Source organism: Chiloscyllium plagiosum, unplaced genomic scaffold (assembly GCF_037043375.1).
Source record: "Chiloscyllium plagiosum isolate Xiang-an unplaced genomic scaffold, Cpla_swu_hap1 HiC_scaffold_9, whole genome shotgun sequence".
In the NCBI taxonomy this organism is placed as follows: Eukaryota; Metazoa; Chordata; class Chondrichthyes; order Orectolobiformes; family Hemiscylliidae; genus Chiloscyllium; species Chiloscyllium plagiosum.
Genome location: NW_028270147.1, coordinates 31,787,266 through 31,812,578, shown reverse-complemented (window position 1 = coordinate 31,812,578; position 25,313 = coordinate 31,787,266). Strand labels below are relative to the sequence as shown.

Sequence of the window (25,313 nt, the reverse complement as noted above, 5' to 3'; positions counted from 1 at the left end):
ACATCAACAGAACTGAGGTTGAGGGTGGAGAGTGTCAAGTTTCTCAGAGTGACAATAACCAACAACCTCTCCTAGACTTTCCAAGTATTTGCGACAGTCAAGAAAGCAGAACGCCTCTTCTTCCTCAGGCAGTGCAGGAAATTTGACATGTCCACAAGGAAGCTCACCAATCTCTACAAATGAACAATTGAAAGCATACTGCCTGGGTGCATAACAGCCTGGTATGGTAACTGCTCTGCCCAGAACCATAAGAAACTACAGAAGATTGTGTGTAGAGCCCAGACCATCACAGAAGCCAACCTTCCATCCATGGACTCCATTTACATGGCTTGTTGCTGCAGAAAGGCTGCCAACATCATCAAAGACCCATTGCACCCCAGTAACGATCTCCTACAACCTCTTCTGTCAGGCAGAAGCTATTGAAGGTTGAACACATACACCAGCAGGATCAGGAACAGCTTCTTCCTTACCATCATTAGACTGATGAATGGAGTCTCTAGCCTCAAATAATGCTGATCTTGTTAACTCTGATCTCACCTAGTGCACGCCCTCTGCAGTGTAACCTGTATGCCTCTGTCTAAGGCTTTTTGATCTGTACATCCTTGCTTACAATGATCTGCTTGTATTGCTCGTAAACAAAATTTTTCACTGTACTTCAGTACACTTGACAATTAGTCAATCAATCAATGGTTCATATTTCTCTATTTCCTGTCTGTTCATCTGTCTGTCTAAATACCTATTAAATTTTGCTACTGTATCTGCTTCTACCACCTCCTCCCCTGGCAGCATGCTCAAAGCATCAATCACTTGACCAAAATGAGGAAAAATGATTTATTCTCAGGGTTGTGAATCTTTGGAATTCTCTACCCCAGAGGGCTAATAAAACTCAGTCCTAGAGTTTGTTTACAGATTGATAGATTTCTAATTACCAATGGCATCTGAGGTAAAAGCCATTGAAGTGTTCAATCAGCCATTATGGTGCTAAATTGTGGAACAGACTCAATAGGTTGAATAACCTACACCCCTTCCTACGTTCCAATGCAAGGGAAATGAATGCTATACTTCTCTGTACAAATGTTGAAATTTCATATTTTAATGTGCAGCATAGTTATAGCGTCACTTTTATTGCATAATAACTGGAAAACTCACCAAGTTGCACATAATATAACATTACATCTATGTCTTACACTACTCAGAATGGGCCCTAAATTCAGCTACAGAGCAGTTGACTACAATTGAAGTGTATGCAGTATTATTGAAATGTGGGCAGCAGAGGGCAAGAACAGTGCATTTTCAGAAGTTAATCACAAAATTCATTAAAAACAACACCTACATTTTGGGTTGCTGATAAGTTTATGAAATGAATTAATGCAGGAACCTGACTATTCCTACTTAATGATTCATCTTTATCAAATACAATTATTACAGCAAACTCAATTTCCTTGGTTTCAACACTGAACTGCCCTTATGTATGCTCACAAGAGGGAAATTAACCTACCCAATAGTGAGTCTGGATACTAGGGTCAGGGGTGAGGTATGCTGTAAAAGTTGTCTGTTTCCCATGAGCATAGGGCAAAATTATCACAGGCAATTATACACTTCTTCCAAAGGATATGAAGGACAATTATATCCTACTTAATACTGTGGAGAAGTTGAAAGGTCAGTTCTCATCACAGTGAGGGTTTGTTTATCTCCCTCAGTCGGTCAATTTTCAGGGCAAAATTGTTCAAGTACAATTGGTAAAAATGTTTTACCAGGATACGTAACAAGTGTAACCTCTGTATTCCAGTCATCCTCATTCAAAATAACTATACAAAAAGTTGTAATTATTCTGTACATAGAATAGAAATATAGAAATAGTAGATTCAACAGCAACGGCAGAAATATAAAACTGCACCACAGAGTTGCAACAAAGGAATAAGGGATTCAACAACTTTAATACAATTGCATTGCAGTGCAAATTTATCCTAATTTACAAAATACCGGTCCTGGTCAGAAGGACAGCAAAATGATTGAGAATAAATGCTCAATTGTCAGTATCAAGCTTTGAAATTGGGAGTTGTTTGCTACAGGCAGATAGCCTTTCACAGTAACAAAGGACATGATTATGTATTTTGAGTTGGGAACAGGTTAAGAGAGGGCTCTTCAACTTGGAAGGAAATGCAACCTGCCATTTCAGATAAGAGAAGGCACCATCATCTCAACTTCCACTTAGAACTTCTAAAATAAATAAAAATGTCCACAGGGACCAAGTCCCTTCCACAACAATAGAATAGGAACAGAGGCCAGGTAGTTAGGTACTATCATGTAAATCTGTCTGGAGCATTGGTCCCCACATCAGGTACCAGGTTACCAACTCCAAGGAACTGACTGCTCAGAATGCTGTGTAAGGTTCGAAGGTCAACTAGAAATCTAGTCAGATAATTGGACTTAACTGGGCATGAATTGGCAACTTGTTGCTTGTGTGCAAGTAGCCCATCCATCCTCATGACTCTGAAACATGGACCCAATGTGGAGAAAACTTGTGTTCCAAATCTTAATGTTACAGCTTCATGTTGCAAATAAAACTTACTTTCTAGCTTTGCACTCCAATCATATTATACATTCTGGTCTCATACTGCAATAAAATTTTACGCAGCAGCTTCAAATTATAATTGTACCCTATTCAAGAGTTCCATGCAGAGACAGTAATTTATTTTTATTTTATCAGAAATATATTTGAGTAATGCCGAAAAAAAATTATTGAAGCTTTTCAGCTTGCACTCATCAGGCTCTGAATCAAAAAGAAATGAATCTGAGTTTTGAGAAGATTTGTAACTCAGGTTGAGGTTCCAGATGTAAGTTTTCTCACTGAGCTGGAAGGTTCATTTTCAGACGTTTTGTCACCATACTAGGTAACATCATCAGTGAGCCTCCAGTGAAGCATTGGTGGTATGGCCTGCTTTTTATTTGTGTGTTTAGGTTTCCTTCGGTTGGTGATGTCATTTCCTGTGGTGATGTCATTTCTTATTCTTTTTCTCAGGGTGTGGTTAATGGGATCCAAGTCAATGTGTTTGTTGATAGAGTTCCGGTTAGAGTGCCATGCTTTTTAGGAATTCTCATGCATGTCTCTGTTTGGTTTGTCCTAGGATGGATGTGTTGTCCCAGTCGAAGTGGTATCCTTCCTCATCTGTATATAAAGATACTAGTGAGACTGGGCCATGTCTTTTTGTGGCTAGTTGATGTTCTTGTATCCTGGTGGCTAGTTTTCCGCCTGTTTGTCCAATGTAGTGTTTGTTATAATTCTTGCAAGGTGTTTTGTAAATGACATTAGTTTTGCTTGTTGTCTGTATAGGGTCTTTCAACTTCATAAGCTGCTGTTTTAGTGTATTGATGGGTTTGTGGGCTACCATGATGCCAAGAGGTCGGAGTAGTCTGGCGGTCATTTCTGAGATGTCTTTTACGTAGGGGAGAGCGGCGAGGGTTTCTGAACACATTTTGTCTGCTTGTTTGGGTTTGTTGCTGAGAAATCGGCAGACTGTGTTCATTGGGTACACGTTCTTTTTGAATGCACTGTAAAGGTGATTTTCCTCTGCTCTTCATAGTTCCCCTGTGCTGCAATGTGTGGTGGCTTGATGGAATAATGTTCTAATGCAGCTCCATTTGTGGGTGTTGGGATGATTGCTTCTGTAGTTCAGTATTTGGTCAGTATGTGTTGTTTTCCTGTAGACACTAGTTTGAAGTTCCCCAGTGGCTGTTCGCTCTAGGAATGGCAGTTTATTGTTGTTTTCCTCCTCTTCTGTGAATTTCATGCTAGTAAGGGTATTATTGATGATCCTGAAGGTTTTCTCTAATTTGTTTCAGTTAGTGATGACCAAGCTATCATCCACGTAGTGGACCCAAAGTTTGGGTTGGATGGTTGAGCTGTTTGTTCAAGTCTCTGCATTACTGCCTCTGCTAAGAACCCTGATATCGGAGATCCCATTGGGTGTTCCATTGGTTTGTCTGGAGGAAATGGCATCACCATAGGAAATGACATCACCATAGGAAATGACATCACCAACCCAAGGAAACCTAGACACATAAATAAAAAAGCAGGCCACACCACCAGTACTTCACCAGAGGCTTGCTGATAATATTACCTAGTATGGTGATGAAACGTCTGAAAATTAACCTTCCAGCTCAGCGAGCAAACTTATATCCAGAAATGAATCTGTATTAAACAAAAGCTCTCTTCAGCTGTTAGCAACAAACAGTGTACGGACTAAAAATAGTTAGCTCCATGCTTGCAAAATTCACAACAGTGTCCAACATTACATGTGTTTCTGAAATTGTACAACTTTTGCTGGACAACATTTGCTGAGTCTGCACAGAACATACTGACAACCACATGTATTGGAAGCTACACCTACTTGTACACTGCCTTTTTTTTTGCAGACAGAAGTAATATGTAAATTCACTGTGCCTGTGCCAACTCAACAAAATAGACGATAAGCACATGTTGATTCATCTCAGGGCAATGCCTGAATAAATCAGACTCAACCTGCCTGGCTTAAAATGGCAGTGCATTCTCCACTGCAACAACTCTACTAATCACAGTGCACTTGCCAACAATCACTCTCTTCTCACAGAGTAAAAATGCTAGTTTTCTCTTAAAATAGTATTCTTATGAATTGTCCTTATCAATGCAAGACAAAAAGCTTCAACAAAACATACTTTTATGAAGCAATATTTAAGTTCTGTACTACAAAATGAATATTAATATAAGTGTTCCTTGGAATCACTGCCATTTACTATTATTATGGGAATAAACATATCTGATGTCCCATGTCTAGACTGTGAGTCTTTATTTATGCACTATTATCTTTTCCTTTAAATGCATCTGTGTAAATCCCCTCAGTTGTTCCTTGTGATAACAAGTTTCACAGTCTCACTGCAACATGATTTAGAGATATATCATTGCACAAATTTACAATCCTTTTGAAAGAAGTAATTTCTCATCTGTTTTAAGTCTGCCAATCCTTATTCTAAAACCATGATCGCTTGCTCTAGGTTGCCCCACATGATGAAATGTCCTTTCTATATTTACTTGCCGAATCTCCTTCAGCATCTCATATACTCTCAATTAGATCTCCACTCACACTTAACTCCAGAGAATATTGCCCTAAATTCATCAATCTTTTTCATAAGACAAACCTCTCATCTCCAGAATCAGTCTTGTGAACCTCCTCTGAACTACCTTCAATATAACTACAATCCTCCTCAAGGGACCAAAATTGTATGCAGTACTTCAGGTGGCGTCTCTCTAATGCCTTGTACAGTTGCAGCAATGCTTCACTACTTTTATACTCCATTCCTTTAGCAATAAATGCTAAAATTCAATTTGCCTTTTTTATTATTCACTATATCTGCATACTAGTTTTCTGCGATTCATGAAGAGGACATCCCGATTCCTCTGTATTGAAGCAATCTGACGTTTTTCTTCATTTAGATAATAAGTTGCCTTTCTATTCCTCCTCACACGTACCCATATTAAACTTCATCTGACAAATTATGGCCCATTCACCTATTCATAAAAAATTGTCAATTTCTTATTTCTTCATTGCAACCTATTTTAGTGCTATCTGCAACTTCAGCTATAGTACTTTCCACTTCCACATCCCAGTCAATAATAAAATTACAACTAGTTGGGGTCTGCGGACTGAACCTTGTGGCACCCCACTAGTTACATCTTGCCAACCTGAAAAGACTAAGTTATCCTCTGTATCTGCTTTGTTGGTTAGCCAATTGTCTATCCAAGCTAATAAATTGCCCTTAACACTATGTGACCTTGTGCAGTAACCCTTTTGTGTAGGATCTTCCTAAATATGTTCTGGAAGTCCAGATATATTACACCTATAGTATCCCCATTATTGCTTGTTACATTTTCAAAGAACTCTAACAAATTAGTCACACATGATTTATCCTTCATAAAACCATGCTGACTCTGATGGATCATATTTGACTTTCTAAATGTCCTGTTATTGCTTCCTTAACAATGGATTCCCAATGATATATTAAATTAATTGGACATAATTTCCTACTTTCTGCTTCTCGTCCTTTTTGAATAATTGCTGTGAGACAGCCTTTTTAATGGCATGTGATGCAGTAGTAATTTTTTTTAACTTGTGGGCCAAAAAGTCCAGGTTCAAATCCTACTTGCCCTGGAAGTATTATAATGTGGGAACCGGTTGATTAAAAATAATTTGTGCCTTAAGGCTGCACCAGCGTAAACATTTGAATTCTACTTGAGGGACAGTAAGTGCCCTCCTTGAGAGCTACGAACCAATCTGATCGTCTAGGAGCTGAGTAGTCGAGACAGTGCTAGAAGAAAGTAGTGGCTGCTATTACAGCTATAAGGGAGTCTGAAAAAAAATCATAGCTGCTCTGCCAAAGTAAAGCTGGACTTTTTGGACAGCGAAGGATTGGGGTGGGGATGAGGGCATGATAGCCAGGTACTAGTGGAAGCTGAATTAGGCCTTTAACCAACCAGGCCTAACCAGCCTAAGGGCAGGTGGACTGATTGATTCTTTGTATTCTGGGTACAACTCTGGAGCAAGTAGGAAGGCAATGGCTAGGCACACATCTATTTTACATGCCCCCATCACCAGATCATACTGGCAGGGGGCATAAGATGCATATACATAATATATTTGGTGCTCAGCCATTTACAAAATTAAAACAAATGGCATGATCTCACTTAAATATAATTGTTGAACGGTTCATGAGCTTCATTGTAAATCACTGTACATAAAATCTAATGTGCAGTGTATCAAATGCACCATCTAATTTGTTCACTTTACTAATAGCAGCTTGCAATTTTGGAACATTTCTGTCAATCAATTTATGATTTTAAAACTCAAACTTCTGCTGAAATGAACATCAAATGGAATACATAACAAATTAAAATATTTTCTTGGACTAATTGGTTAGTCTGTTGTAAACCTAGCAATAATGCAAAAGAAAACTTTGAGAAAGGTTAAAATGGAAGATAGAGCCATATTGCAGAAATTGAGTTATAAAACACTCACATTCAACTCATTAGCTTTTCATTATACCACTCATCCTGAGAGAACCAGCCGCTGAAACCATACTGGTTACCTCAGAACTTGACTATGCATGTGCTCACTTGCAAGACTCTCACTCTCCAAAGCTGTGAACTCATTCTAAATGCTACAGCTTGTACCTGAACTCACAGTAGTCCCATTCATCTATTAACCAACCTATTCCTAGTGTGGCAACACCAATTTTAAAATTCTCATCCTAGTTTTCAAAGCCCTCCATTGCATCACACCCCCAATCTCTGTAACCATTTACAGCTCTACAACTAATTATGTATTCTGGATGCCTTCAATTCTGGACCCATGCATTTATAAGTTTCTTTATTCCTACATTGGTAGCCATGTTTTCAGCAGTGGAAGCTGTGAATTCCTTTCCTAAACACCATTTTGCCTCCTTCTTTAAGACACTTGTTCAAATTTACCTTTTTGATAAAGCATTTCACTCCTTTGGCTTTAGTCATTTTAAAAATGTTATTGCTGTTGGAATATTTCACAACCTTAATGGATAAATGGCAGTATTGTTATTGTTAATGTGTGCAAGAGGATCTTTGAAATCTGCACAAGTCAGGAGGAATTTGCAACATTAGCTGCAGTGAAATAAAGAAATTTAAAAAAAACACACTTGAAAGATGATTCAATAATTTTATTGCTTCAGAGATATCATGTACACAATCAATCACATTTAATCTGGTCTGATCACTCAGTATAACACTGTTATTTGTAAAAGAAACATACCATACAAGGGCCCACATATAAGTTTAACTTTAAAGTAAGATTTTACAGATAAAGAAACATTAAAACGTATACTGCTGAAATGTAATATTTTACTTACTTGTGACTAAGCTCAAGATCAGTAAATCCAGATTAATTAAATGCTGTACTGTCATTGTTTGTCATGAAATACCAGGGATAGTTCTCATTTAGATCGACAGTAAGAGCACCAACCTCAGGATATTAATATAGTGTCATGCTGAGATCCTGGGAAAGGTAAGCCTTTATTTACCAAAATCCACTTTCTTATTATTATTGCCATGTCATAGAGATAAGCATTTAAAAATCTGTCTCTAGAGAAACTCAGAAAAGGAGACCAACCAAAAATGAAATTGAAGTATGCGATTGCTGAGCTGTTTGTGTTTCAAACTGCATCTGCCAGGAATGTCAGCTTTGGAAAATTCAAACCTAAAAAGTGTTGTACACTAATCCCAGCAGCATGCATTATAAGGCAAGTAACTTTTCATTAGTTCAAGTATTTTAGTTCCCTTCACAAGTCTCAAATAGTTTTTGACAGGTGGGATATCCTACTGCAGTTACAAATCCTTAATATTCAACCATGTCAGAACTTGGTTTGTGTTATAGGTTATAACAAACATAATTACAGGTACCATTTTACAAAAACCTCTCAGTTTCATCATGTACAAATAATGATCAAAACATCTTTGCTAGACCTTTTAAACAAGATGTTCCAGTTATTTCTATTTAACTTTTTTAAGAAAAAAAACTTGTTTATGGGATGTGAGTATTATTAGCAAAGTCTGAATTTGTTACCCTGCCCAATTGCTGTGAAGAAGGTAGTGGTGAGCTACATTCTGGGATTTTGACCCAGACAGTGAATGAGCAATGATATCACGTGTCACTTGGAGGTGAAAGTTCCACTTAGTATTATAGTGCAAACCTTCCACTCAGTTGCTTAAAAAATATAATCTATATATGTTAGCATTATTACAATACAATAAACCTATTCTCTGAGCATGAACGCTTATAAGATACCTTAGCTGTGGTATGTTGTATAGTTCTGGGTGCCTGACTATAGGAAGGAATGCATTAGAGAAAGTACATAAGAGTTTACAAGAGTAGGCTCAGCAACAAGTCACTTCAGCTATGAAGAAAGATTGGATAAGTTGGGACTGTTTTCCTTGGAAAGATGACTAAAAGAACAGTTGACAGAAGTTTTCAAAATCATCAACAGTCTGGTCAGAGCAGATAGGGAGAAACTGTTACACTTGTAAATGGATCGAGAATCAAATGGTAGTTTTAAAATGTTTTGCAAACAAAGTAAACATGAGAGGAGGAAAAAGTTTCAAACACAGCAAGTAAATAGGGTATGGAAATATGGTGGAGGCAGTTCAACTGCGGAATTCAAGAAGGCGTGATTATTCGATGATAATCCAATCATTATTTAAATAGAAACAATGTTGAGCTTTGCAAGGAAGAGGAAGATTGGCACCAAGTTAAAATACATGGAAAGCCAATGCAGACATGATATGCTGAATGGCTTCTTTCTGCACTGTCGCAAATTTGTGACCAACAATTTTGGCAGACCATAAATATGTCTATCTCAATCTTAATCTTAAATAGATGAAATTCACAATCCTCTGCTGTAGACAACATAAGATTCACAACTCTTTGAATGAAGAAATTTCTCTTCATCTCAGTCCTAAGTAATTGGACTCATATCCTGGCACAATGCCCCAGTGTTTTAAGATTCCTCAGTCAGGTGAAACAATCTCTCTTTGTCTATGTTGACAAATCCCTTAAGAATTTTACATACTTCAATTAGATCATCTCTCAATCTTCTATCTCAGGAGAATACAGGCCAAATTTACTTATTCTGTCTTCAAAGGTCAACCCTCCCACTCTTAGAAACAATCTACTGAGCCGACCAACAATTCAAGTATGTCCTCCTACAATTATGGAATCAAACACTGTGCACAATACTCCAGGAATGGTCTCATCAATGCAGTGGGAATATTCTCAGCCTATATGAGTGTAGCAAGACTTCCTAATTACTAAACTCCAATCCCATTGCAGTCTGGGCCAACATGAAGTGTGCTTTCTAATTGTTTGCCATATCTGCGTGCAAACTTTGTGTTCCTTGTACAAGTACGCGCAGCTGTCTCAGAACATCTACACTGACAAGTTTCATGCCTTTTGAAATGTATTCTACTTTTCCACTCTTACAATCAAGTGAATAACCTCACACTTGCCCAAACTATAGTCCATCTGCCAACTTGTTGCCTACTCATTAATTCTGACTATATGGACTCAATCTTACTTTTCTTTGACTAAGTCTGAGTTGCACTGAATACCTTTGGAAGGATTTCCATCCTTTGGGACTGGACCAACTTTAAATGGCATCTGTGCACCTGGACGAGCACTGGCATTATGAAGCTATCTTGCTCATTGACGGTCGGAATCTGAACATGTTGGAGAAGGAGAAGATGATACCACAATTCCCCAATAGGGACCTGGAGGTCTTGTTGGACGTTGTAGTGTAATGCCCTCTACTCGGAGGACCAGCAGAGGAATTGTGACAGCAGAACCATCTGCCAATAAGGCTCAAGCACTGCAACTCTCACTATTGCCTGCAACATCATCCTCCAGTGGTTCTCACCTTCTCCACTACTTCCCACAATATGAATGTTGTCTGTGATGCCTCCTTATTGCTGCGTGACACCTCATCATTATACTCCACTTACATCAGGACTAAAAACCCACTTACATTTCATTTAATCTTCCCTTTCACTCATAACAGGAGGAGTCAAATCATAACTACGCAGAGACAGCTTGTATAGGAGAAGAGGTGTCAGATATCTGGCTCTTCATCCCATATAGAGAAAGAATCTTGGCTCTCGCAGACTACTGGGACTTCTTCTACAGGGATGTCAAGACATCCACGTGCCACCAACTGAATAAGTACCTGTTTTGACTACAGTGCAGTTCTCATAGTAACCGTGCTATCAGTCTCATTAATTAGATATCACTTCTAACACCTGGCTGCAATGCCTTCTCTTTCTTTTGTCTTGCAGGTAATGCAGCATATTCACCAGCACTACGGATAAATGACCAGCCCTCTCAGAAATCAGCTCCTTAACATTTGAGGAGGAGAGTATTGCTTCCACTGACAGGTTAACAGGTGCCAAGGAGAGCCGGTTCCAACACCCTCTGGGTCTGCTGGAGAGCTGGCATATCTGCATCTCATCACCCCAGCTACTAGTCCTCAGGGCTGAAGGCTTGGCGCAAGGAGATGGAGAACTTGGTATGCGAAATAGGTGCCTTTTCTCACACAAGGCAATGTGATGAGAGATTCAGCTGCAACAGGAACTATATGCAACATTCACAAAATCTCCACTCAGGACTCTCCAGAAAGGGTCATGCAGGGCTGCCATCACTCTGCCTGCCTTTCTCTGATGAACTACCCTAGGCATGTCTTGTGCCACCAGACACAAATGCCCCTGGGGGTCTCTGACCAAATTTCCAGGGTTAACAAGCTCCCTCTACCTGCAGAATGACAGAGAACACTATGATGTAGTAGGAGTGAGTGAAAGAAGGAAACTTATTTAGAACACTTAGAAATATAGGTGACAAAATACTGTGTATTACTTATACTTCTTTATAAATAGCACTGCTTTGACCTTACTTCTGGTCTGTTTAAAAATAAGGGGTAGGCCATTTAGAACAGAGTTGAGGAGAAACTTCTTCACCCAGAGAGCGGTGGGTGTGTGGAATGCTCTGCCCCAGAAGGGTGTGGAGGCCAAGTGTCTGGATACTTTCAAGAAAGAGTTGGATAGAGCTCTTAAAGATAGTGGAATCAAGGGTTATGGGGATAAGGCAGGAACAGGATACTGATTGAGGATGATCAGCCATGATCATAATGAATGGTGCTGCTGGCTCGAAGGGCAGAATGGCCTACTCCTGCACCTATTGTCTGTGTCCTGTACAGTGCACGAGTCATTATGTAGTGTTCTTTCACTTTAAAAGCTCTAACATTGGTCCTGCAGCCCCTTCTCTTACATGCTGATTTGCTCACTATGCTCATTCCAATTGTGGTTGCAGCCATTTTCTTCTCCATTATGCTTCTGAATTCCACTATGATAGAAGTTGATTGGGGATATCCCTCAGCCAGTAGCTTGCTGCCTCTGTCTCTATGTTTCAGTCAGCCCCCAAGCATCCATGTGCCCTTCCTGGCAGCTCTTCCCACAAACCCCATAAATTTTGCACTTTTGGCGGTCTTCACATGAGCCCGCAACTGTCCAACGTTTCCATCCAGCTCTTTGCATATGAGGTGACTGAGTCAAATGTGGTTATACATTACTTGCCACCTTGAAGGGATATTTCTTTATCAGGGACATTTGATCCTTTGCCCTTTCTTCAGCACTGAAGGCCATGAGCTGAGTCCTGAAAAGGATGTGAAGATTGAAGGGATCAAAAACTAACCTCTCAAGGTTAGAATGTAACGAGGAGAGACAATGGCTTCATGGTTTTATTGCCAGACAATGAATCTATAGATCCAGGTATTGTTCTTGGGACCTGGGTTCAAATCTTGACATCACAGATGGTGAAACAAATTTCAATAAAAATCTAGAATAAAGAGTTTAAGAGCATAAAACGATTACTGATTGCTGGAAAAGCTCATCTGGCTCACAAATGTCTTTTAGGGAAGGAAATCTACTGACTGTACCCAGTCTGGCTTACATGTGCCTCCAGATCCAGATCAATGTGGTTAATTGTTAACTGGGGACAGGAGAATCGACGTTTCGGGCATAAGCCCTTCTTCAGTCTCCTGTTCCCTGGATGCTGCCTGACCTGCTGCGCTTTTCCAGGAACACATTTTCAGCTCTGATCTCCAGCATCTGCAGACCTCACTTTCTCCTTAATTGTTAACTGCCCATTGTGGCAAATACGGATGGACAATAAATACGGTCCAACCATCGATGCCCACATCCCGTGAATGAATTTTTAAAAATGCAAATTTCTTCAGTTTATTCCACAGAGCAAGAGCATATTCTGCATCAAATATCAACATCAGCTTGACAAGGTCCAAGTCGGTTGTGTGACAATACAGTAGTGCTGCAAGGTAGGAGAGGCAACAAATGACACAAGTTCACATTCAAAGGAAACTTAACTTTAGTGGTGTAAGAATCTGCTGGTAATTAGTCAACTTGGCGTCAAGTCTTGCTGCCATAATTATAGTTTACTTTTAGCATTATTTCAGACCACCTCTGGATGTAAGTATTGGAAGTTTCATCAAAAGTTTCATCTGCCTAACTCATTCATAGAACCTTTCTCTTACGCCTCCAATATTTTTATAACTAATAAACAAAAGCATTTGAAAGAATTCAAATTAAAACCACGTCCCTACTATTTTAAAGAACAGTTTTAAAAAGAAAAAGCCATTATTTTCTAACACAACACAAAATATGTTATAAAAGTTCCAATGAATCAGAGCAGCTGGACTACTGTTGCCCTGTTAAGGCCCTAGACAAACACAAGGCTTGGAATCTAACTGACTATTTTTGATAGTGTGTAAGGACCAAATCTCTGTAGGTAACACAGCCGTGCTAGTTGTGGACCTTCCATTTTCATGTCCAAAGTATCCCATAAACTTATGGGTAACTGTAGTACGGCTTAATGGAAGTCTAGCATATCACCCACAGTCACAAGTGGCTCTAGGAGGGTACCACCAGACCGTAAAAACAATGTTCAGGACATACTGCCATAAACACCCCATGACTGGGATAAAAGACTACATCTTCTGCATGTCACCAGGATCTCATCCAGTGAGGTAATCAATTTTACTCTATTTGAATGAGGTTGAATTAATTGTAGGCACCCAGTATGAGGGAATCTGAAACTACTTAAGGAGAAGTTTTTAGAATGAAGGAAGAAGTCTCCATGTTAGACTACATAGCTGAGTTCTGAGAGTGACTCTCATGAGCCTGCAAGTGGCCCAAAAACACTTGAAGATCTCCCAAACACTGATGGTATAAACATGTCAGGGATGAACCTTGCTCTCGGGAGACTCAGGCTTCTTCCAACGTGGTCCTTTAAGATTCTGGTTCAGCAGCCTATATAGAGTAGTGAAGAACCTTGAGGAAGTGATTGAGACCCCAGATCAGAGAAAAATTAAAGGTTATGTCATGTTAACATAACAAAACAATACTACCTCGGAAAAGGGATCAAATAGTCATTGGTCTGATCCATTGCCACTGAAATACAAGACAAGAATAACAATTCAGTGGCGAGTTGGAGGGAGGTATAGGGATGGCACACATTGAACCCCTGATCACCCAGCTAACCAATGCAGAAATACTAGTAAATGTATACTCCTTATTCAACCGCCCAGGTAGAGAACACAGAACAGACCTATTGAGGCAGCTCACTGCATTCAATGACTTGTGATCAGAAGGCCTGGGTCCTTTGGGTGAGCGTATTATTGGCAACAGCCATTACTTTCTGGGTTAGAGTACTGAACAATGCACAATTGTCAGCCGTCGATTTACCAACGGCTGTCAGGAGATGTGATTCTTTGATCAAGGGGAAGGTTTGCCCTTTCCCAGTTAAGTGGCTGACTGCTTAATTCCATGGCTTTTCCCAAAATAAGGTGAAACATAGGGCTATCGCCTTCACTAACTGCCACACTAAAATCGGATTAATCTATGTGGCTGTGAAACGTAATATCAAAATATGAACCCCAGGATGATTCACAGTGACTCAAGCTCTCATTCTGCTAAGATTGTGATGTCTGCTATGTCATTGGATAAGTCACACAGTTCCAGTAAGCTGGTTTGAAGGATAAATTTGTCTATCCTGGGCAACACATTCACATTTTCTGAAACTAGATCAAAGTAAAATTGACAGAACGCTTTAAGAAAGAACACTGACTGCAGACAACAAAAAACTGGTGGACGTCAAGGGTTAAACCACAAAAAATAATCAGGGGTCCAATGTGTAGGAATAGTTTCATTGTTGTGGGGCAATGTTCCCAGTTGTAACTTTGGAGCCAAAACAGTAATCTATAACGTGAATGAATGTTAAATTGCAATTTCCATTTCAATGGGCCATCTTGATGCTATAGAGATTGAATATTTCCTTCATTTAAATGCAACATGGAATGGCTGGTAGGCTAAGAACCCATGGAGAGGCTCAAACGAAACAAGTTTAAATCACATGCCACATGACCTACATGGTTGATGTCAGTCTTTTTGTCTTGGTTAAAAAGCCAAATAATCAATAAGGATTAGCTAGGAGGCTAGGGAATGATCAGCTTTCTACCAAATGTTATCCAGTTGTAAATTCTTATTCATTACAGTTGACTTTCTGCTTTCACCATGTTCCTGCAGAACTGCATCGGAGTCAGTAAGATCATTTATTGACAGGGAGAGGAACAATAAGTCAAAGTTGCTACTCTCTATGTTAGTTCACATGCAAAGTAATTCCTTCTCTAAAAATGAATAAAATGATTCATGCAGAATACGTTGTTGTTTTTGGGTTTGGAACGATGAAGTCCCTGTGTGGCCAAATACTTGAGATTCATTAGCACTAAACCAGATATGCCAATTGTAATATCTTTCTGTGAGATATGATTATCTAGGCAATAATAGTTGGCCTTGCCAGCAACATCCAAATCCCATAAAACAATTTTTAAAAAAATTACAACAAATCTTTGGTTAAAAAATGGACATTGATGGATGGAATCTTTGCCTGCCATGTAGAACAGTGATTCTTCAAAATCAGTTTCAGAATATGATAACTTCAAAACATTTAAATTAACAGTTGCAAGCATTAATGCAGTAATTGAGAGATCTACTTCCACCTTTATTCAAACAAAATTGCGATTTGCAAACTGAAATTGCAATGTTGGGTTGTACATGGTTGCATTAGTCAAAAATATAGGTAATTTCCATTCACTGCAGCACAACTGAGCAAATAAACTTTAAACAGCCCTAGGTTTGGGAACTCCACAGAAGATCACAGCAAACAAAAAAGCAACAGAAACGTGGCCCAGATTTTCTGATCAGGATCAGAAATGTAATTTCCAAACCTCATCAGACAAAGAAAAACTTACCTTCCTCCGACTTTCCGAAGTGATGTTTCAATAGAAGATCTTTCAGAACTGATTCAGTGCACTAAATTTTGGAGTACAGCAAAGAAACTGTGAGGAAATCACACCCCCTTCTTACAGTAATAATGCCCTTGCGGTTAAAGGGTTTAAATGTCTCAACAATGAAGTAAATAATGGGAGTGGGGGACGATGAAGGTAAGTAAGGCAATTGTGTAGGGGAAGAGGGTGGGCAAGGTGTGGTTAACTGGGTAAGGTAGGCAAAAGGATTGCTCAAGTGGGTAGGAATGATGAAGCCAATGGGTAAGATGGCGGATGGCCAGAGTGGTAGGCAGTCAGGGTAATAGGTAGGTAAGATGGATGGTTAGGAAGGTAGGTGCGTGTGGCTGTGTGTGAGGAGAATAAAAGCAACAATTGGGTGACGGTGTTTAGTCAGGTCAGGTCAGGAGTGAGTCAGAGGTTTTCCAGGAGATAGAGTTGATGGGGCAGGAGCAAAGCAGTTGTGGAGTTACCCGCTAGTTAAATCAGTTCAATCTAACATTTCTTGGGGAAGTATCCAGGCATTTAGGATTAAACTGACCAAAGTCTCTAACACTGGCTCAAAGTTGAAAACCTTCCATAGGATCCCAGGAATTGCCCATTGAATGTTCAAGCTTCCCACAATTCCGATAGAGTTAATGCACAGGTGTTTCGAGGGGTCCCATACAACGCCTTCCAGGGTATGGCCTTGTCTCCATTTATCTGAAAACCCAAAGATCTGGACAGGTCCAGTTTGTTTTGAGTTGGGGCAGGCAATGGGTGAAAATAATGAAACTGTGGTAATATCACTGGACAAGAAATCAAGAGACTCAGACTAATGCTTTGCAGAACACTTATGGTGGAAGTTAAATTCAACTAATAAAAAAAAATCTGGAACATAGTGACGACCATGCAAGTATCATCAATTGTCACAAAAATCCATCTGGTTCATTCATGTCTCTTAGGAAAAAAAATCTGCCATCCTTACCTGGACTGGCCCTAAACATGACCTTACACCCATAGCAATGTGATTGACTCTTAACTATCCTCAGAATTGGCCAATCAAGGCACTCAGTTAAAAGGCAATTACGGCAGGCAACAAATGCTGACGTTGTCAACAAGACCTACATCCTATGAAAGAATGAAACACCAGCTACTTAAAAACAGTTGCATCATATGTTGTATTTAACCCTTTCACTGTATAGTATATTTCTCAAGTTCAATCAAAAGCTAGAGAATTCTGTTCCAGTTTTCAAGTATTTACTTTTCTAAGTTTTAAAGTATCATCTCGCCTTTATCAATTATCATCAGTTTTATGTGTTCAGTTCTTGCCTCATCATTTTGCCCATTTCTCAAGCTTATTTTAGGTCCTTCTCAAGTCACCTCCTGATGATGTAAAACAGACCCTGTGCAAGGTGGATTACAAGTAAACTACTTATTTGTAAGCCAGTGAGGCATTAGTACAGGAATATGTTGATAGCTATATGTATTATGGCTTGAGGAATGTAGCATTATCCCAATTCAGCATAGGACAAGAGGAATAACACATTTCACAATGAGCTGTCAAAGTGAAAAGATTCCATGAATTGAGAATAAATAGCGGGAGTCGGGAGTGTTAAACAGTACAACTCTCTGAAATGACAAGATTCAATTCAAGGCGAAAACCTAAGCTACAGCAGTAGAATTAGGCCATTTGACCCTTTAAGCCTGCCCTGCCATTCAACAGCACCATGGCCAATCTGTTCCAGGCTTCAACTCCTCTTCTGAGCCAACTCATCATAGCTCTCAATTCCCTGATATTTCAAAAATTAAGCTACCCCTTCTTTAAATACTTCCAGTGATCTAGCCTCCATAACCCTTTAGGTAAGCCATTTCCAGATAGTCATATCCTCTAGGAGAAGAAATTTCCTCACATCTCTGTTTCAGATGAATGTCCTCTCATTTTGTAACTATGTCATCAGGTTTGAGATTTCCCCAATAATGGAAATAATCTTTTCAATATCTACCCTGCTAATCCTACTCAGAATCTCTTTGAATAAAATCACTACTCATTCTACTAAACTCGAATTAATAACATCTCATCTGTTGACTGTTCCTGATACGTCAATCCCTTCATCCCAGGAATTAGCCTCATGAATCCCCTATGAACTACCTTCAATGCTAGTACATCCTTTCTTAGAAAATCCAAAACAGTATACAGTACTTCAGGTACAATCTAATCAATATCTCGCATGGTTGTAACAAGATTTCTCTATTTTCAAACTCCAACCCCCAGCTATGAAGGCAACAATTCCATTTGTTTTCTTAGTTACTTGCTGCATCTGCATGATAATTTTTGTGCTTCATGCCCAAAATCACTCATGTCCCTCTGTGCTGTGCTTTTTTGGAATGTCTTGCCATTTAAATTATAGTCTGCTTTTTGATTTTATCAGATTGTATTACCTCACTATTTTCTCTGTTAAATTTTATCTGCCAAGTTTTGTCCACTCACTGAACCTCACTTATCCCCTTGCAGATTCTTTGTATCCTCATTGAACATTCTTTTCATCTAATTTGTACTGTCAGAAAATTTAGGTACATTACATTCTTCTCCTTCCTCCAAATTATTACAAATAGATAACAAATAATAGGACTGATCCTTGTGGCACATCACTATTTGCTTCTTTCCAACCTTAAAACGATCTATTAACTTGGCTTTGTGACTTTTATGTATGAATCAAACCTCAATTTATGTTAATGGGGAAAACCAGGAAAAGGCAGAATTTTAAATTTTTTAAACATGGGAAGGCATATAAAGCATCCCAAGAATACTAGACAAATATAAGGCAAAAAGGAGAGAAGAATTTAAAGCATAACATGTTCATTGAAGAAAAAGTAGTACAAAAACTAAAGGGTTAAAGAGAAACAAGTACCCCAAACCTCTTGGCCACCCATTTAAGTGCCTGCAGACAGTCAATGCATTGGCTTTAATCTTCCAAAATTCCATAAAGATCCCAGTGATTGAAAATCCGTAAATGCAACATCACTGTTCAAGAAAGCAAGTAGACAGGAATTGGGAAACTATAAGCCAGTTAGTTCAATATCTGTCAATGGAAAAATGCTACAATTCATTATTAAGATGTGAATAGCAATACATTTAGAAAGTCATAATACAGTTAGACAGAATCAACATAGCTTTGTGAAAGTGAAATCATGTTCGACAAATTTATTAGAGTTATTTGAGGAAATAACAAGCAGGATGGATAAAATAGAACCAGTAGATAATGTGTATTTGGATTTTCAAAAGGCATTTTTTAATTACCAACTTACTGTACATGATAAGAGTCATAGTGCAGGGGGTAATACATTAGCATATGGAATTTATTATATGGAGGATTAGCTAACTAATGGATTACAGAATATAGAGTTAGAAATAAATAAATCATCGCCATGTTGGCAAATTGCAACCAGTGGGTGCTTGAGGGATCATTCTGAGGCATCAAATATTTACCATCAACATCAATGACTTATATTGCAGTCACATTTGCTGATGATACAAAGATAGGTAGAAAGTAAGTTGAAAGGAAGACACAAAGAGATTGCAAAGGATATAAATTGGTTAAATGAATAAGCAAAATTTTGATAGAATGGAGGAAAATGTGAGATTGTTCGCTTTAGAAGAAAGAATAGAAAAACACTAATTATATTATTAAGGATATACAAGCCAAGGGCATTGATTGATTAAGTAGCAGATTGAGTGCAGATTTGGATATGAATATGATTTCACAGGGCCATGGGATTCTCAGTATGCTCCGGCATACTCTTCCCTTCCTGTCCTTGTGAACTATCTGGGCATGCCATGGTGCTCCATTTGCTACTTGGAAAAATTTGGAGCATCCAATGGGAGATTCACTTCACTAATGGGCAATTTGCATAGATGATATTGCATGCAGCACTCCTGTGAAACAAAAAATTAAGATGGTTCATGGGCTCTCAGGCCACTTGCATTTCTTGCAGCTTGAGGAATTTGAGCTGCAACATCACACAACCTATTTCACTCCTTGAGTGAGGTGTGCCTCAAGTTTTGTCGGCGTATCGGTCCATCCATGCTCCTGATCTTTGGCTATCTGATAAGGAGGGGTGCAGACAAGGTGGAAGACCTCCTTGTAAACTTGCTCCTGAGCCTGGTCTAGATTAATTACCAATTGGTCCAGGCAATGGGCAGTTGAGGTGGTTGTTCGATGCAGTGACTGAAATTCATTATCAGCCCCAGCAAAGTTATTTTAAAATAATATATTTTCATTGCAACTTTTGTGCCTCTTCAGGGGTGGTTCTCAAATTTTTAATATACATGTTTTGTTTTACTCAAAATAGTATAAAGACGACTTACAGGACACTAGATAATGATTTGGCAGAATTTGTCATAGTGCAGACAGTAAATAAATCTAGTATGAAGTAAGCAAAAACAGAAATTGCTGGAAAACTCAGCAGGTCTGGCAGCATCTGTGGAGAGAAATCGGAGTTAATGTTCCGGATCGAGTGACCCTTCCCTCAGAAGTATGATGTAAGAATGACACCTGTCTAGGTGACATCCTCAGTGCTTGGGAGCCTCCTGTCACCTAGACAGGGGACGAAATGTCTGCAACACAAATTCCCAGCTTGGCGAACACAACCACAACAACGAGCACCTGAGCTACAAATCTTCTCACAAACGTTGAATGACACCTGGTGTCCTGTATTGCCAATGAAGCAGAATACCATTTAAATCAAGAGTGAAAGCAGAATATTATAGTACATAGGGATCTGGGTATCCTTGAACATGAATAGGCAGGTAAATAGAATATTGGCATTTGTACCAAGAAGGACAAGTATAAAAATAGAGAAGTCTTGCTTCAACCATATAGATCACTGGTGAAACCACATCCGGAATACACAGTCTTTTACTTAAGTAGGGATATACATGTACTGGAAGCAGTTCAGAGGAGATTCACTAGGCTGATTGTTGGATTGATGGAGTTGGGCCTACACTCATTGGAATTTAAAAAAAAGAACCTGAGGGAGCTTGACAGGGTAGATACTGGCAGTATATGTCCTCTTGTAGGGACATTTAGGACAAGGGAGCAGAGTCTCAAGATAAGGGGAGATGAGCAAGATTCCTTCTCTCAGATGATTGTTAGTTGTTGGAATTTTCTTTGCACAGCAATGGAGCCTGGGTCATTGAATATATTCCAGGCTGAGTTGAACAGATTTTGATTGATAAGAGAGTCAAAGGTTATGGGGAATAGACAGAAAAATGGAGTTAAGGCAAGAAAGCAGATCAGCTATGATCTTACTGAATGGTGAACCAGGCTTGATGGGCTGATGGCCTATTGCTGCTCCTATTTTTTATGATTTAATTGATGTGACATTGTATCAATTGACACCAATGCAAAGAGAATATGGAATGACAAATTTGAAAAGGCTGGTTGTCATCACTCATGCTAGTTCTATTAGTAAGAGACATAGTGTATGGAAATTGAGCCAGGTTTTCACAGTACACTGCCTGAATATCTGGGCATTTCCTCCTAGAACATATGGAGTATGACCAATTACCTGCAGTTTGATACCAGCAAAACCACATTTATACCTGAAGCAAAGATGAACTCGCTGCATAGGGCTACGCTCTCATTAGAGAGAGATGACTATTGATGGTTTAACCCAAGGATTACCATGCATCAGGCAACAGGAGAGGTTAAGAGGAGAATCCTTCATGGTAACCTCAGCCAGTGCGTGAAGCCACACTGTTGGCATCACTCTACATCACAGGCCAGCTATCCAGTCAACTGAGCTAACTGACCCCCAGACCTGAAACAATAATGGAACTGAGGCTAAGGGGACTTTATATAAACACTGGTCAAGTAAATCTGTAACAGTTCACCTTCAATGCCAATAACATCTTATCCTGACAGTATTAACAGTTTGAGTACTCTTTTAAAATAATTCTGTAATGGTCAAGCCCGTAGAGTCTAGGTTTAACTGTCAGCAGGGTCCTTTGAAAGGCATAAATGAATATTAAAGCTATTTCAATTCTCCATTAGTCTCAACTGCAGAAGCTAAAAGTCATGATAGTTTTGAAACATAAAAATAGTATCAACATATAATTATGATTTTTAGCTGATTCTGTTCTCACATTTAGTCCTGTTAATATTTTGAGCACATAAGTTAATAATATGTTGCTTTACTTTATCCTCACTTTGATTTGATGAGATTCCCTACAGTATGGAAACAGGCCCTTCAGCCCAACAGGTCCACAGTGACCCTCCGAAGAGTAACCCACCCAGACCTATTCCCCTAGCCTATATTTACCTCTGACTAATGCACCAAACGAAGGGCAATTTAGCATGGCCAATTCACCTGACCTGCACATCTTTGGATTGTGGGAGGAAACTGGAGCACCCGGAGGAAACCGGAGCACCCGGAGGAAACCCACGCAGGCATGGGGAGATTGTGCAAACTCCGTACAGTCGCCCGAGGCAGGAATCGAACTCGGGTCCCTGGCTCTGTGAGGCAGCAGTGCTAACCACTGAGCCACCGTCTACCCCCTTCATTAGAGTTTGTCACTAAGTTTGGACTCATGAAGAGTTATAGTGAAACCCAGGAGAAAACCGGTCACATAAACAGAATGCTGTCCAGTTTCAGCTGATCTTTGGTCAGTTACCAGTAGTTCTTTCAAATTTGGAGATTTCTATGAATTGATGAAGCTTGCTGGCAACAAATAATTGGGCAGTATAGATCCAATGAATACCCAGGAATTGAGAAAAAAATAACTCAACCAGAACAACGTAATATGCAGCAAATGATATTCGGAATAACTAATCTGGAAACATGATTCAAATCTTAGTGAAAAAAACGAAATTGCAAAATTATTTTTCTCATTATTCAGAACACACTTAACAAATCAGGGCCAAATGGCTCTGCTGGTTTTGAAATACTGAGTCCATGAGAAGTTTATTGCCCTGGTGCTTCCATTTCAGATCTCACATTATCTATTAAGGCAGAGAGGTTACACCTTTTATAATTGTTACATTAGATTTCTTTTCCAGAGTTGTTACAATTAGAGATTCAATCATATTTGAAAAGGCATCTTGAAGTTGGTAGAAGGGCCTGGATTTGTTGAGAAATTTCCAAATGCCTCAAAACTCTAGTGGCAATGAGTAGCAATGGAAGATATTATATCTACTATTTGCCTGAGCACTGAGTAATACTAATGGATTCAGCCATCTTTTCAATTATTGTCTTACTTCTAGTTTGATCAAATAAATAACCTTTGAAACTAACTTAATTGGCTGCACTGAAATCTGCAAATATTTTCCTCCATTATATTTAAGAATGGGATTAAGTAGAATTTTTTCCTGAATTAAAATTTCAGGGCTGACAAATTCCAAAATCTGGTTGACACACTTAATATGGAAACTTGATATTTATGCATTAATAGACGTTAAACCATGTCCTCTCTGATAATTTGTTATATGTTATTACAGAAGGTTGGGGGCAATTGTGTGTTTGAGACCTGTCCAGTTAAGAGATGATGCATCATATGTAACTGATAGTGAAAGGAAAAAAGGAGACAAATGGAAATTGAAAGAAGAAATATACGTATAAGTGGCTGGAGGGAAAGTGTTTTTCTAAACAATCCAAGTTACTTTCCACTCGAATCCCCAGTGAGGGCATATCAATTACATATCAAACCTGGCATTTCAAATAGATGAGCTGGCAACATGAACCTCTAATGTATTTAACAGGACAGTTCTAAAACAGGTTATATTAGTACTGTATCAGAACAAACAATGAATGTTCTTTTTCAGTTTCTCAGAGCTATCTATTCTGCACCAATAAGATTCACTGTATGAACAATACAGAAAAAAAAACATTTAAAAGAAACATTGTTACTAAGTACTACTGGAATATTAAAAATCGTCACATTCTGCCAAAAAGAAAGAGGTGAAGGTAACACCTGGCCAAAGTTTGTTGAATAGCAGGGAGATAACGCCACCTCGTGTAGTTTACTTGCTAGTCCTGTAAGAAATGTGGATTCAGCTGAGAAATGTTCTTCAAAAGTCATGACAGCTGGGACTGTACCATGGCATGGCATGAGCCAGAAACACTGCAATTCAAATCAATAATACTGTGGCACAATACAAGCACATGAAACTGTTCTCTGCATGAATTGTCCTTTGTTCTGACATGATACTTGCATTGATATTAAAAAATGCTTTTTAAGCAGTTATCCGAACTTAGAAGTATGCACACTTGACGAAAGTTTAATTACGTTTCAAGTTTGAGTTCCAGTTACTAAAGCCATTCGAAAGAGCACTTTCTTCTGATCATTGCACACACTAGTGAGAGCAGCACTTGCCAGCATCTGACACAGCAAAATATTTCTAGTAATACAGGATTTTCTGCTCTTAAAATCAAAAGAGGTTGACCATACTTAACCTCTATCACAGCTTCTGTTCTGTATGGATAAATTTTATCTTGAAGAACAATTTGTTTAAAAAAAAATCCTCTATCCCAAAAAGGAATAGCAGCAACAATGGACAAGTCTGGGACGGAACAGCCAGTCTCATGAATTTCAGGATAGAGAGAGGAAATAATAAACTAAAAGAAGACACAATGTAAAACTGTTTGTTCACACAGCTCATGGAAGTCTTTACATTCAAGCTATAAAAGAGAAATACCTCAACAATCCTGTTGCACTTCTTTCTCCAGAGGTAATTATGGCACGTCTATTAGTGTCTTTCTTTTCTCATTGCACACTAAAGCTGAGCAATGAAGTGTAACTGCACAAAAATCCCCCTTCAATATAAAGTTGATGCAAGATGACAAATGAATTCTTTTATTCAGAGATGTGCAGTCTTCTGGTAGTGTGGTACAACTGTTTCCTCTTCTGAGGTTTTCAGAGTCCACAAGCACCTCCTCTTCATTCGCTTTTGTGCTTTTCTTCTCTCCAATTTTATTTTGCGACTGGAGTAAAACTGCATCAAATCCCAGCTGTCAAATCTGTAATCACTTGCCCTTTCACCAATTTCCTAAGGAATTCTTTCTCTTTTCCAATATTATGAGTCCATGACTGAAATGAAATTAACAGAAAACATCAATAGTTAATATTTTAGGGGAGCTAACACAGATTTCTGACATGTTTCTTATTGCTTATGGTGACATTCTGATAAACATATAAATATGAAAGTAAAACTTCAACCTAAAGCTCCTTTACTCAATGACTTTAAAAAGTTAATTTTTTTTTAGACTGCCAATGAACAGACTTCTAAAATTAAATACTTTGAGTTACATTTAGCAGGAACTTAATTACATTTAACCTAACAAGTATTAGTGAAGAATTTAGAGAATCTGTGGTGCAA

General features: G+C 38.8%; 1 protein-coding gene and 1 pseudogene across 4 annotated transcripts in view; both read right to left on the bottom strand.

Moving 5' to 3' along the window:
• Positions 1-3,098: 3,098 nt before the first annotated feature.
• LOC148149113 (uncharacterized) lies at positions 3,099-3,791 on the bottom strand (annotated as a pseudogene).
• Positions 3,792-7,707: 3,916 nt separating this feature from the next.
• Positions 7,708-25,313, bottom strand: part of LOC122554242 (CMP-N-acetylneuraminate-beta-1,4-galactoside alpha-2,3-sialyltransferase-like) — a 506,893-nt gene continuing 489,287 nt past the window's right edge. For all 4 annotated transcript variants that reach the window (XM_087990522.1, XM_087990523.1, XM_043698959.2 and 1 more), the window contains one exon: positions 7,708-25,024. In XM_087990522.1, the coding sequence (XP_087846648.1) occupies positions 24,935-25,024 (90 nt within the window). In that variant the 3' untranslated portion in view covers positions 7,708-24,934. The remainder of the gene's footprint in view (positions 25,025-25,313) is intronic.